Here is a 15,548-nt window from a genome sequence, read left to right as displayed (position 1 = left end):
TTTTATGTAATATTATTTTCCAAAAATTTCTTAATAATGATGGGTAATTCAAATAAGTTTGGGAGCACTCTTGAAGATTTATAATCATAATTGATCATTTTGTTTCTCCAAAAAAGAAACAAGTTTTTTAAAAAACTTAAGTTCTCTCCAAGCTATTTGAGCACAAAGCCTGCTTTTCAATGAATATTTATTAAAATTCTTTAGAATTAAAAGTTTTTAGGAAATTCCTAATCTCATGCCAAAAACTTGAAGTCCAGGCAGGATGACACCAAGGTCATGCAATTAGTTGGTGGATAAACGATAAAGAGATCTCAACTTTCAAGACTCTACTAGGGTGTTCAAGTATTGTGCTGTCTCTTTCTTGTAATATTTACTGTCCTTAAGGATTTCAGACTGTAAAAACCCTATATTGGAGATCATCTAGTTCAAAACTTTCCCATTAAAGGGGGGAAATAGTCTTAGAAGTGATGTAGTTGGCCCAACAAGACACAAAAATCCATTCCTGTAGCAGAATTAGAACCCAGCTCTTAATTTCAACACTAGAATCCTTTCCACAACAGCATTATCAACTCCTGTGAAGCTAAGATTTTTTTCCTCTGAGGCTAAGGAGTCTCAGATAAGAGAGGGTTTAGCTACTATGGACCCATTAAAATACTTATTAAACCATATTTGTGTCAATAGATATTTTAAACCAATTAAACATGATTGTCTTTACTTACAAATGTCATCCACTGTGACAGGGAATCAATGTTTCAAGCTGTTGAACAGGTCATCATCCCTGTCCTGTTGGATGACACCTGTAAATAAAATAAATCTATTTTTGAGTGAGTAGACCTTAAGCTAATTAGATTTAAGATGCATGCAGTTCAAAGGAAAGAATAATTTTTGAATAATTCTTATGTCCTACTGGAGAGATGTACTTCCCATTGTCAACTATTTCACTCTAGTTATGACTGGCCATGAGCATAAGAGAATCCAGGGAATATAACATGAACGTGGCAAGAATACAAAAGAATCTGGCTCCCAGGGCAAAAGGGGTCCTCTAGGCATTAACTGCCTCCATCTCCTACTTTGTGATATTATTCTACTCGACAGGTGGGAAAACCAAGGCCCTATTAATGACTGGTCTAATATTAAGTAGCTAAGTGTCTTTAGCTCAAGTCTGTAGGAGTTGAAAAGTATACACAATACATTACCATAGGTTATCATTAGACTGATTAGCTTTGAGAGACTTAAATATTTCATAAATGTTGACTTAGAAATATTCTAGCACATCTGCATAAAATATAATGTCAGTATTAAATATTGAAATGTAAGCATCATTGAAAATGTTATGAGTGGAAAATCAAACAACAGTAAGAAAATGGAAATGTGACAGTGAAATTAAATATAGAATGCACTTAAAATTTTTAATTCTGGCTATTTTGAAACTTAATTAGTGGTTTATAACAAATATGAGTATATGAGAAACCATTTTTTAAACAAATTTTCTATAGTCTATAATTTAAAACATTGATTTCTATGTAGCCACAAAATACCAATCTAAATAAGCTCTGACAAAAACTAAAATTTGGACGAGATAATGAACATTCTAAATTTCCATTCTGTACCTAAATAATCTAAAATAACTGCAAGTGTTTTAGGACACTGCTTTGAAGTAATATGGCTGTTAGAGTAACATCATCACAAAACTCATGTTGAACACTTACTGTGGGCCATAAGTTTGAGTGCTACAAGTTATTTCATTCAAACCTCACAACTTGATTTCTATCGCAATTTTACAACTAAGATGATCAAAAGCACAGAGAAATTAAATTACTTGCACACAAATCTATTTGGTGACAGAATCCAAGCTCAAATTCTGCTGCTTTTCTTTAATGTAACAACTGAAGATTCTTGAAAATACAAAAAATATAACAGAAAAATTAACATAGTTCTAACCAGAATACATAAAATTCCCTCACCTAAATTCCACATAATATAAAACAGAAAAATTTCTTGATCTTTTTTGGGGGTCAGGGTGTAGGAGAGGGTGGGTACAATTTTTAAAACAAATCTTAAATGCTAAAGAATCAAGTATGTTAACCTGAAATATATCACAAATAAAATGACAACTAGAAAACATCGTAATTTTATAATTAAATTCTTTTATAATTAAAGTAAATCTTTCAGATTTAATTATTTTTTAAAAGAGACAAATCCTCCAAAATAGTATAATAATTATTAATAGACTGAATTAAGTCATCTGTATTAAGAATAAATAAATTATCTTACTAAACAACAGAACTATTCATAAAGTGAATTAGCTTTAAGGAAAACAAAAAAGTAATTTTGATCCATAATGTAATCCCCTCAATTCTTCATACAATGGTAATTATCTTTTACTTGATGGTAAGTTATGCTTTGGACTTAAACCCCTCAACTTTTTTAATGGGGCCATTTTTCTAACATTTTTAAAACCGTAAACTGACAAAATAGCAGATAATCAGAAGTTCAAAAGTATAACTGGCATATTCTAGCTGAACAAGAAATAGATATATGCAAAGTTCAGCATCACAGAAACAAGACATTAAGAAAAATGATTTTACTTCTTAAAGCACTTGTGGAAAAATGAATCCTTCTGGCAATAATGGCTTTCTGAAAAGGACCCCAAACAGAAAAAGATAAGGTGTGGTTTCATGGTAGCTTACCCTTTTCTCTGATACCCCATCCTGGCCTGCAGCATCTCTCTCATCATGTGTCTCTTTCAGGACTGCCATGTGTTTTTTGTATGCTGGCTCTCTGTTTAAGGTTGTGTATCCTATGTGCTCATAAATTGGGTTTATCGTCATCTTGGCAATGTATTCTGCTGCCTTGGTTTCAATATAGAGAGTAATCAAGCCATCAGTCACCAGATCGTGGATGGACTCAAAGCGTTTCTCCCCAACAAAGTGCTTGCCATCGTAGTAGAGCCTGAAGTTTCTGGTTTGACTTCCAAATCTGCCTCAATGAAATGGGAAAGATGTTTTTAAGAAAAGTAAGCAAGTGAATTCTTTCTGAAACAAAATAATCAAAAGAGAGAAAAAAAAAAAAAAAACCCAAAACAAAAAACCCTATTGCTTTGTTTGTGTAGGTCTCTTTGATTAAATAAGCTGTGGCCAATTTCCATGAATCACTTGGAATATGTAAAATTAAATTTTTGAATACAAAAATGAACTTGCAATAACTGGGGAAAACAAGCCAAAAGCATGCCAATTTTCCTAGAAGGAAAATTTATTTCTTATTTATCTTTTTAAGTCACTAAATTATGCCTATAGGAAAAACAAGAGAAAATACACCTCATACCCTACCAAAACAGATTCAATATTGGTTACTGCTGTAATACATGAAATTTCCATAGTGATATTTTTTTCTTCGGTAAAAAATTTAATGATCTTTAGATCCCAGCATTTTTAACAGGATAATCCCACGTAGGGCAAAGTATGATGCCAATAATCATTTAAAGTAGAGGGGAACCTGAGTCACGCAGGGGAGGGTAGCACAGAAACACACTTTTGTTATTTCTGACCAAAGACTTGTTCTTCCTTTACACACATTCTTCCATGTCTGCTGGTTACGCTGGGCAAGAAATGTTTGCAATATATAGGGCATGTAAGTCACATACTACCAGCCTACAGAAACTCTGTTTTCAATTTTGAGTCATGCTTTGATAACATGCTTTAACAAATGGAGAAGAATGGTTTCTTTTGATGATAATTTCAGTATTTTGTGTCCTGCAGCAAACCTCAGAAGTGGATCCAAGCTGGCATGACTGGCATCAGCATCCTTGCAAGAAAGTACACTAACTTTAAAAAAAGCTGATGCCAAGTGGCACCAATGGCTGCCTGTGTCATGGTCTCCTGAAGGTAAACATGAATGAGCTTAATTAAAAACTAAACAAATCAGAAAGGATTTGCCTAAACAAATTAGATTTTAATAATAATGTAATCTCGAGTCCAACTTACTATTTATGCTGGACCTTTTAACATATAATTTATCCATTTTGGTTCTTCAAAAGCAATCATTTTGATTTGCACTCATGTGAATGATCCATATAATTATACTTTCTTGATCTCTACTTCACTTTCCTCAAATGTTAAAGACCCATTCCTCCCAAGTAAATATGCATCATAATTTAAGTCTAAAAGCCTCGGAAGGTAAAATTCACATATGAAAATTAAACTTTAAGGTTTTTTAGCTTAACATACTACTTGCTGTCCATATACATTATCTGTTACTTATAAATAAACATAGAAAGCCACTTTAATATTTTTATAAGTTCTTACAATTAACACACATAGTATGGTTTATCAAAGAGTGCTCAGACCACATGACTCCTGCAATGCCTTACCATTTTATGGTGGGCATGTCCACCAAGAGTATGGACCTTAAAATACAGACTATTCAAACACTGGTGTCAGTCACTTATTAGAACTGTTTTCTGAAATCTGAGGTGTGTGAGGAAAACAGCATGAAGGAAAAGGACTGGACTGGCTTCAGAAGGAGTGAGGATGGATTGACTGAGAGTGGAAGTCTAAAGTTGCACTTCCTAGTGTTTTCCAAGAAGCTTATTCATAATCTAACCAAGGAGAGGATTTCTGGCTCTAGTAGGGCGTTGGGTGAAAAGAGATTGTTTGTCCATTTTTCTTTCTCAGCTCAGTAACTTGAAGAACTACTCTTCATGACTTCCAATTTCTCCTCAGTCTGCACTTCAGCTCTAGCCTGCCAGTCCAATCACATTTTCAGTCTTAAGGGAGCTATCCAATTACTAAAATAACTCATAATTAAAATTTCATCTCAAAAGACAACCCCCCACACACAAATTTCCACTGGAATTTTGATTGATTTTTTTAAAATTTTATTTTTTTTAGTTATACATGGCCACAGTATCTTTATTTTGTTTATTTATTTTTTATGTGGTGCTGAGGATCGAATCTAGTGCCTCACATGTGGGAGGCAAGCGCTCTACCGCTGAGCCACACTCCAGCCACCTTGATTTTTTTAAAAAAAGAAATAGAATTATTTTTACCAAGGGAATTGCACATTGCCTACTCTGAACTGCACTTTTACTTAGGAAGTTACATAAAGAATAGCATGATGGCACAGGGCGTCAGAAACTGTACTACCTTGACTTGATTTGAAAAGCATGTAGTACTTTGTGGGATCATAAGTGGAGGGAGAGCAGACAGAAAATCTTTGAGAAGGGTGGGAAATGAATGTGTCTTCTACCTAAGAAAAGTCATAAAAGGGAGGATGCCAGATATAAGGGTAAAGAAAAAAAAACTCCTTCCTTATGAACATTTATTGCTGGCAGATGATAGTCATTTATTCAACAATTATTTAACAAAGCACCCAGATACTGTATACAGTATTAGGAAGTTCATCATAAAGTTCCTGTTCCTTGGTACTCCAATCGGGAATAAATATAAAAATAGATCAACACAAAACCACAAAATGCTGAATTTTAAAAGTGTTCACCTTTAGACTGATTTTTAAAAAATGACTATAAAAGTATGTATGATTGCTTCTTGGCCTTTTGGCTAAGATCAAGCATAAAAGTGTACCATAGTCTTGCTCTTATAAGAAAATGTATGTTTCTGTAAAGAGATTAATGAAACCAAGTGAATCCAACATCTCTTCACATTATAAAAACCAAGATGCATTGCTTAATAAGATTGCAGTTATATCCAAGTGCAAAAGCATCCTTGCACCTTGAAACAGGGTTTGGCAAGGAACATACAAAGGTCAGTCCCTTGTATGTTTAACAGAAATCCTTAGACTGTGTATCTGATAGATGTGAATTTAAATTCTGGATCTGCCTTTTTCTAGTTGGGGAAATCATTCTGCAGATTCCTGTCCAAAAAATAACTCATCCTACCAATATGTGGTTGTGAGGATTGTATCAGAATATTCAAGTCAAAGCTACATATACGATAAGCTCAATGAATAGTAATTTCTCTTCTTCTCTGTTTGCTTAGGTCCCTACAGAGGAAAAGAGAATAAAGTAAAACAGAAAAGACAGCCGATAAGTATGGTTGGAAGATGGCTGAATTGACAACACGCAATCCTGGGTGTACAAGAGCAACTCTGCCCTAGCTCATTTTACAATCAATGAAAAGAAGGAGGAACTCTTAGTAAATTTTTTTTCTGGATGTCCCTGAATAAATTTATGCTACCTGGTTTAACAGAGTGGGCCTACCACAGAGTACAATGCAACGGAGGAAGCAAGTATAATTTTCCCATGTGCTCTGTGTTCTCTGAATCCAACAGAGAAAGGTAAATAAGCAGACCTGTATTGAAAACAGTATATATCATATGGATCTAGTGACAACTACTGACTTCTACACTGTGGAGTACAGATGTATAAAAATTCTTAAATTATTTCCCCTCCATTTCTATAGAATTTTCTTTTCCCATATATTTATTATCTGCCCCTGCCCTTAACCAATAGCTGTTCATTTCTTAGTGAATACGTTTGAAAAATATATAACCTCAAGAGTTTAACAGGACATGGGGGCTGGGGCTTGGGCTCAGTGGTAGCGCACTTGCCTGGCATGTGTGAGGAACTGGGTTCGGTTTTCAGCACCACTTATAAATAAATAAAATAAAGGTCTATCAACAACTTAAAAAAATGGGGGTTTTTTTGTTTGTTTTTAAAAAGAGTTTAACAGGACAAAGATTCATTTTCTCCAAAGTGGTACTGTAGTAACAGGAAAAAACAGAGATAATATGGCTTGAACTGCTATTGTTGTGCATAATTATCACTTCCTAGAAAGAGGATCTCTGACTCCAATGATTCCAGGTTTTGGTTTTCATATTCTAAAAAGCTGTTTAAAGCTGTGCCCAGTTGCATTCAGGTGAATTTCAAAATGTGTAATTTTAACATCTAACTTTAAAAAAATGAGCAAAAACCTTAATTCAGTCGTTTCTAATTTTTAGTAAATGAATCATATTCATAAAAGTTCAATCTGTGGCTAGGGAAGTAGTTCACTGGTAGAACGCTTGCCTAACATGCATGAGGACCTGAGTTCAATCCCCAGCACTGAAAAAAATAGTAAGTTGAGAAGCACAAAACAATGGAAATGTATATAAAGAATAGACTTTGGAATGTTACTTCACTTTTTTATAAAACTGAGAATTAGTTTTGATTTGAGGCCAAAGTTCTTTGGAAATATCTTTTCAAAAGAAATCTCCAAGCTAACAGATGTTTTTTGTTAACAAACAGAAAAAAAAACATATAAGACATACTCATCTAAGCTAATAATAAGATGTTAGAAGTATTTCCAGCAACCAACACATAAAAACCATTTATTGATAATATTTGTGTGCTGTTTACCAGAGTTAAAGAAGCTGATCTAATAGTGAAATAAATACAAATATCTCAAATTCAAATAATCATAAACATACCATTGGGAGACCGGTTAAAACAAACAAAAATATCATAAAGCATTCAATTAAATACTAAAAAATAATTTACATGAATTCTAATAAACAGAGAGAGAACATAGTTATATATAACTTTAAAATACTTCCCACTTCAAACTTTGTTAGGATATGGCTTTTATCTATCTTGCTATATAATTTTGAATAGTAAAATGGGGCAAAAATATTAGAACATGTCAACTTATGATGATATTTCTTTGGCAGAAGGAATAATTTTCAATGAAGAAGCAAACCCATTTGCCTAACTAAATTTCCAAAGGTGGAAACAGCTCTGGAAAGTGGAACTGGTATAGAAGGATAGTTGAAAGTCTGGTTAAGAAGCAGATATTTCCATGCCTCATGTACGCCCTGTCCCAAATGTTACCCCTCCCCGCACTGTGGCAGAAGACTTAAGTTCTGTTCTCTGGACTGGATGAAACAGAGAGAATGTAAATTGAGAAACACGAGACAGAGTTGAAGAAAGAGGTATCATCCTGAAAACACTAAGTGATTGTATTGTTTTAAATACTGAAGATTGAGGCTTTTGTTTCTTTTTACTACTAGGTTCTCAGAAAGCTTCTACCTTTCCTGACTAGAGAATGAAAGAGTCTTCTCTGCCAAATCTGATTAACCCAACTGAAAAGACTTAAGAATAGAGACATCATCCTGGAATTGTTAGGCTTCTCCCAAAATCCTGGAACTAACAATCAGTTTTTAAAAGCCAAATACACCTAAATATGGGAAAAAATGCTGTGCTAGGGTCTTTTAAACACATAAAATTAACCATCACGGTATGTATACTATAATTTTTCTACATTAGTGGCAATTTATGTGGTTTCCAGGTTTAGCCATTTATGAAGATCACCACCATCATATGAACAGATGTAGACATAAAAATAACAAATGGCAGCAGTGTTCTCATATATATATATGTGTGTGTGTGTGTGTGTGTGTGTGTATATATGTATATGTATAAATAATCTAAGTAATATATATGTAATATATTCCTAGGTAAAACATATATTATCTAGAGGAATCACTCTGGGGGAAGGAGATATAGATATATATGAATGAACACTTCAGCAAATTCTGATTCCTTGTGAATCAATTGTTAGTTCTGCCCACCTTTAAAGTACCAGAGACACACTTGGTACCTATTAGGCCTTAAGTAAGTATCTGTTGAAAAGAATTAGGGAATGGTTTCATTAATACTTTCCCCTAAGTTGACCAACTATATATAATAATAAAATAATTTTTAAAAACACATTGGAGTGAGCCAGGTGCAGTGGCACACACCTGGGGCTGAGGCAGGAGGATCACAAGTTCAAAGCCAGCCTCAGCAACTTATCAAGGCCCTAAGCAACTCAGTGAGACCCTGTCTCTACATAAAATACAAGAAGGGCTGGGAGTGTGGCTCACTGGTTAAATCCCCCAGGATTCAATCTCCAGTACCGCCCCCCCCCCCAAAAAAAAACCACATGGGAGTTACAAAGAACTGTCAAAATACAACCAGATGATTATAGTCTTATGGGACATAATTTAAAAAGAAGTGATAATTACCATAATAAAGTTTATTATTCATATCTGTAATGCTCTTAGTGTAATGATCTGTATAACATGAAGCTGTTTTCTATATCAACACTAAAAGACAATTTTTCTAAAGCACTGAACCAATTATAATAACTTCTGCTATGATTTTTTCATTTTATTACTAAACCAGAGGAAGCATATTAAATATTGTATCCATCTAGTACATAAATTTATATTTTTACTTATAGAAAAGTGTTGTCCACATATTTTAACCTTTGAAAACCAGAGAAGGTCCAGAAAAAAATCAATGTTTGTATTATTAAAAAATAGATTTGGCTTCCTCAAGAGCTGGTGATTACTTCTACTAAAAGGTTATTAAAATCTTATTCAAAATCAGTGTGCAATTTCAGTATAAAAATTCACACTACAAGAAAAAAATACAAAAGCATAGTTATACATGTATGAGTGCTTGTAGAGTTCTTTACATATACTAGTATAAATGTATGTATAAACACAAACCTATACACTCACATACATGTTTTTCATATTCCTGTTTAATTCCTTTATACAATGATGCTTTTACTTAATCATAAATTATACATTCTAAGAATCACATATGGAAAAAATTCAATGTTTTTCTTGATGACCCAACTATATCATGTGAATACAGTGCAGTATGTGAATATAGTAATATCCCAGAAGCTATTATAGTGTACTGAGTTGACCTTCTATGATGTAACATGTCCCCACATACTGAAAAATTAGTTCTCAGATCTAGTTTTATATTTTTAAAATCCTCTTTGTAGTTTATCTACTGTGTTCTTCCACTTTGCTGCTTTTATCCACTGTAAAGTTGGGAGAAAAAGACTGAAGAAATTATTAATGTTTTATATAAAACTATGTTAAATAGACTCTAATTGGGATTACTGATGACTCCTTTGCAATAAACACATGGAGCTGGTGTGCTGTTTAGTCACAGATAGTCATTTCCCATTTACTTCCAGCTTCAAGGACACATTTTGGAAGCCTAACGTTAACAACACTTTGATTTCCAGATAAATAAAGTTACTGCTGTTGATGATGGGACACAAGCCTAAATTTGAACAAGTATATACCTTTAAATTTAGTATCCAGTGTTCATTTACAATCAGCAAAATACTGCATTTTTCTCATAAAACTCCCTGGTACCCCCCTAAATCAATTTATTAATACATCTTTTATATATGATATACTGTGCATTCACCTAAAGTAAACAATTCAATTTTGACAGACACTACTGTCATGGCCAAGATTCAGAATATTTTAAACACTTCCCCAAAATTTCCCTTATCCTTTTGCAATTCACCCATCTTGGGACAGATGGGTGTTTATTATCACTATAATTTATTATTTTATTATCACTATAATTATCACTATAATTTTATTTATTATCACTATAATTTTTATTTTATATAAATTGAATCATAGCATATATTATTTTTTATCACTATAATTTTTATTTTATATAAATTGAATCATAGCATATATTATTTTGTTTGAATGCCCAAGTTTAAGTAAATTTTAATTTAATTATTATTTATCTTTTAATCTAATTAAATTTTAATTTAATTTTTAAATGATGGATAGTGTTCTCAGCAGATTTTAAATATAATCAGACCAAGATTTCTACATGTAGAGAAGCAATAAACCATATTTGTATTCGCTGCTCTGTTTTGGGGGCTGTTTTACCCGGCTTCTTGTCTCTAGTGAAGATATACTTTGAGCATTTCTAATATGTAAATCTGGAAACTGAAATGCTTCAATATCCAAATTTTTCTGAGTGCAGACATAATGCCATAAGTAGAAAATTCAATATGTGACCTACTATGACAGTTTACAGACAAAATGCATGGACACTAAAAATATTGTATAGAATTACCTTTAGGCTATGTGTGCAGTAAACAGAAAAATAGATGAATTTTGTGTTTAGAGTTGAATCTCATCCACACAATATTTCATTATATATATATGCAAATGTTCCAAAATTCCCCCCAAAATCCAAAATCCAAAACACTTTTTAAATAAAGGATATACATCTGTATTAGGCATAAGATATATTACCTTATTAGATGAACAAAGAACATCATCACAACTCTGGTTGCCCCTTGTTGCCTTTTAAAGGTGAATAAGCAAAAGGCTTAAACAATAGTTATGTATTGGTATGTTAATTTTAATAATATTTTTTGAGTAATATATGTCAGGTTCTGTGTGTACAATAACCTATATAATCCTTCAAACAAATCTACCTGGTATTATTATTACATCTTCATTTTATAGATGAGGAAACAGTCTTAGGGAGATCTTTTTTTTTTTTTTTTTTTTTTTTGCAGTTCTGCGGATTGAACCCAGGGAGGCGGTTCTGCGGATTGAACCCAGGGCCTCATTTTGCTAAACAAGTACCTACTACTGAGCTACACCCCTACTCTCTGGGAGATTAAGTAACCTGTCAAAAGTTATAGAGAGAATGCAGGAGCCAAAATTTGCTTCCAGGACTGTCTAATGTTCTGACTAAATAAAGATACTGCTGTAGATGGTGGGACACAAGCCTGAGTCCCTGAGCATCTATATTGGTTTAAAAATCATAGGGCCGAAAAGATCATCAAATGCCATATAACTGAGCTATATATATCCTAGAGCAACACAGCAAAGTAATCATGAATATCTGTCCACTTCAAAAGGAACACTCACACATTGTTGGTAGAACCACAAATTGGTACAACCACTATGGAAAGCAGTATGGAGATTTCTCAGAAAATTGAGAATGGAACTACCATTTGACCCAGCTATCCCACTCTTCCATGTTATACCCAAAGGACTTAAAATCAGCATATTATAGTAATGCAGCCACATCAATGTTTTTAGTGGCTCAGTTCACAATAACTAAACCATGGAACCAACCTAGGTGTCCTTTAATAGATGAATGAATAAAGAAAATGTGGTATATATATGCAATGGAATATTACTCAGTTTTAAAGAATGAAATTATGCCATTTGCCAGTAAATGAATGCAGTTGGAGAACATCATGCTAAGCAATATAAGCCAATCCCGAAAAACCAAAGGCTGAATGTTTTCTCTAATATATGGATGCTAATTCACAAGAAGCAGGGCAGGGCACTAGAGAAGAATACAGTCACCTTAGATTAGTTAGAAAGAAGAGAAGGGCAGGGAGGGGAGTGGTGTGGGGATAAGAAGGATGGTAGAACAAAACAGACATTACTACTTCATGTACCTATGTGACTGCATGATCAATGTGATTCTACAACATGTACACTCAGAAAAATGAGAAATTATATTCCATCTATGTATATCAAAGTACATCATGCATAACTAATTAAAAAATTAAAAAGATACTTAGATAAAAATGACTTTCTGTAGTTTCTTATTTATGCAAAGAATGTTATCACTGGGAGTGTTCAAAATCTGACAATTTAAAATTCAATGCAATTCTACTGAATAAGCTCAGTAGATGACAAACACTGTACAAGGCTCAAGGAAACCAAGATAAGACTTTCTTTTGCCTGGGAGGACCTTAGTTCATTTTAAAAAGAGAGACAGTCATATAAATAGACTTTTACTGCAGATAGTTAACGTCTGCCTAGGTATTCAAGGAACATGTAAAGATCTTTTCAGAAAGCAAATGAATAATGATACAAATGTAAATGTATTCAATACTCAAATATAACCTTGCATTATTAGATACCACTTCAAAAAAATAAAAACACCTGAGTCATGAACAGATTTCTAAGTGAACCCCGAAACCTGGCAGCAAATAGCTATTGGAACTCAGTGAAAATTTTCAAAATCCTAGCAGGAGGGGTCAATCTGTTTTGGAGAATGACTACAATTGAGAGCTGAAGCAGAGCCAAAAGCTAATACAATTGTCTGAAACAAGAGCAGATGGGGAGCAGGAGGAGGGAAGAACAAGAACCATAGGCAGCTCTTTTAGCCTGAACGTGAGACATTCATAGGACAGCTATTCTGCTTGACTCAAGCAGACAGGACAATATGAGTGTATCTGTGTGGAAGTAAACCAAAAGCAACAGTACAATAAGATAAGGGCAGTGTATCAATACGTGGACCAAAATACAAGAACATCAGAAACCAGTTAAAAAGCTGTACTACTTCAGGCAAAAGCAAAGCCCAGAAGAACTGTACTGAAAGAGGAAGAAAACCATTTCACTTTATCCACATAACATCTTGCCCAGGCTGGCTCAGCTCAGTTCTGCTTGTGGCTTCTGTGTGAGGTGGGAGAAGAATATAAACTATTCATTTTGGAGGGTTTATTGAGGAACTAGTTTTTTTTCTTCCTGATTCATAGCACTAATGGAACCAGCATTGTTTGGATGCCAGGGGGCCCACTGAAAGCAAAACAGTAAGGACACCTTGGTACATCAATAGAGCACCTGTAGTGCTGCATAGAGTCCAGCACAGCTCCATGTGATTGGAAAAAGATGCCTGATATGTGGCTTTTCCCTTAGAAGGGATGGAGAAGAGTTGGAGTGTGCATATGGTGTTTGGGCTTTTCAGAGAAATGTTCAAGGGACTAATACCTGTCTTGCTAGGTAGTTGATACCCATGGGAGAACAGTTGCAAGACCTCCCACAGATACCAAAACTTGTAGATAGATGCTCAAGTCCCTTATATAAAATGTTATATCTGCATATAACTTGAGAAAGAAAACTGACAACTAAGTTTTAGAAGCTCAAAGGACACCAACCAAAATACACACAAAGAAGTCCACCATGAGATGTAGTACAATCAAACTATCAAAAGTCAAAGAGGACTTTGAGAACAGCAAGAGAAAAAGGAAGCTCCATGTCTACGGAAATATGAATTAACTGAGAAAATGTTAACTAGTATGTATTTATAGAAACAATGGAGAGATTTCAGAAAAGAATAAAAATGTATACAAAAAGATTAGGGACAAGAGGGGGGAAGTACATGGGTGCATCAATTAGATTATCACATAAAACCTTGCAGTTTAAAAGCTAGTAGAAGAGTATATTCGAAGTGTAAAGAGAAAATAACTGCCAAGAGTATTATATTCAGCAAAACTTGTTCTTCAAGAAATGAAAAAAACAAACAAAAAACTCTTCCAGATAAAAGCTGAAGGATTTCAACACTATCACACCTATCTTACAAGAAATGCTAAGATACCAATCAGCAAAATGAAATCAGGATGTAGCTCAGTAATAGACAGCCCCAAGTTTGGGGCTATAGCAATACATATGCTATAGCAATGTATATTTGTGCTATAGCAACAAACATATGTATTTAACATCAGATATCAGATATACACACACATATAATGTTACTTTATGAAGTAAACATTATATGTGTGTGTATATATATATATATATGTATATTTGTATATATGTGTGTGTGGATACACACACACACATACATATTACACTATGCATATAAAAATAAGTAGGTATATTTAAATATATAGATAAATATACAAATACTGCACTTAATTCTGATGTGGATTTTAAAAGACAAAAGCATAAGAAATAAAACTATATTAATGGATAAATAAAATGTAAAGATGTACTATGTGGGGCTGGAGTTGTAGCTCAGTTAGTAGAGCATTTACCTAGCATGTGTGAGGCACTGGGTTCGATCCTCAGCACCACATAAAAATAAATTATAAAATAAAGGTATTTTGTCTGTCTACAACTAAAAAAGAATTTTAAAAAATGTAATATATATATTTGCTGGTTTTGGATGGAGTGTTTTGTATATGTCTGTTGGGCTTATTTAGTCTGCAGTGTTATTTAAATTCTTTCCTTATTGATCTCCAATATGGTTGTTCTCTCATCTTTGGAAGTAAGATATTGAAATATGCATATGGAGTATTCTCCAGAACCAATCACATGCTATGTCACAAAACAAATCTTGAGAAATTTAAGAAGAATGAAATCATATCAAGTATCTTTTCTAAACAGAATGGAATGAAACCAGTTCTCAACAGCAGTGGGAAAACAAGAAAATTCAAAAATATGGAAATTAAGTAACACACTTCTAAACAACCAATGAGTGAAAGTAGAAATCACAAGGAAAACTAGAAAATATCTTAAGAAAAATGAAAACATTTAAACACACTTAAGGGACACAGCAAGAGCAGTACTAAGAGGGAAGTTTATAGTAGTAAATGCTTACATTAAAAAAGAAGAAAAATCTCGAATCAATAAACTAATTTTACACCTTACTAGAAAAAAAGAACTAAAACTCAAAATTAGCAGAAGGAAGATAATGATAAAGATTATAGCAGAAATAAACAAAATAGAAAGTAGAAGAACAAGAAAGAAATCGACAAAACTGAGTTTGTTTTTTCAAAAGACCAACAAAACTGATAAGTCCTTAGCTATATTAATTAAGAAAAAGCAATCTCAAATGACTAAAATCAGAAATAAAAGAAGAGACATAACAACTGATGCCACAAAAATAAAAAGATTATATGGAACTAATGAAAAGTTACATGCCAAAAAGTTGTATAACTTCAAAGAAATGAATAAATTCCTATAAATATACAACC

General features: G+C 33.3%; 1 protein-coding gene across 1 annotated transcript in view; it reads right to left on the bottom strand.

Moving 5' to 3' along the window:
- Window positions 1-15,548, bottom strand: part of Chn1 (chimerin 1) — a 165,554-nt gene that overhangs the window by 69,299 nt on the left and 80,707 nt on the right. The window contains exon 7 of the mRNA XM_076865581.2: window positions 2,691-2,979. Within this exon, the coding sequence (XP_076721696.1) occupies window positions 2,691-2,979 (289 nt within the window). The remainder of the gene's footprint in view (window positions 1-2,690; window positions 2,980-15,548) is intronic.

The sequence above is a fragment of the Callospermophilus lateralis genome, chromosome 9, assembly GCF_048772815.1.
Source record: "Callospermophilus lateralis isolate mCalLat2 chromosome 9, mCalLat2.hap1, whole genome shotgun sequence".
Taxonomy (NCBI): domain Eukaryota; kingdom Metazoa; phylum Chordata; class Mammalia; order Rodentia; family Sciuridae; genus Callospermophilus; species Callospermophilus lateralis.
This window is presented reverse-complemented; position numbering and strand designations above follow the sequence as displayed.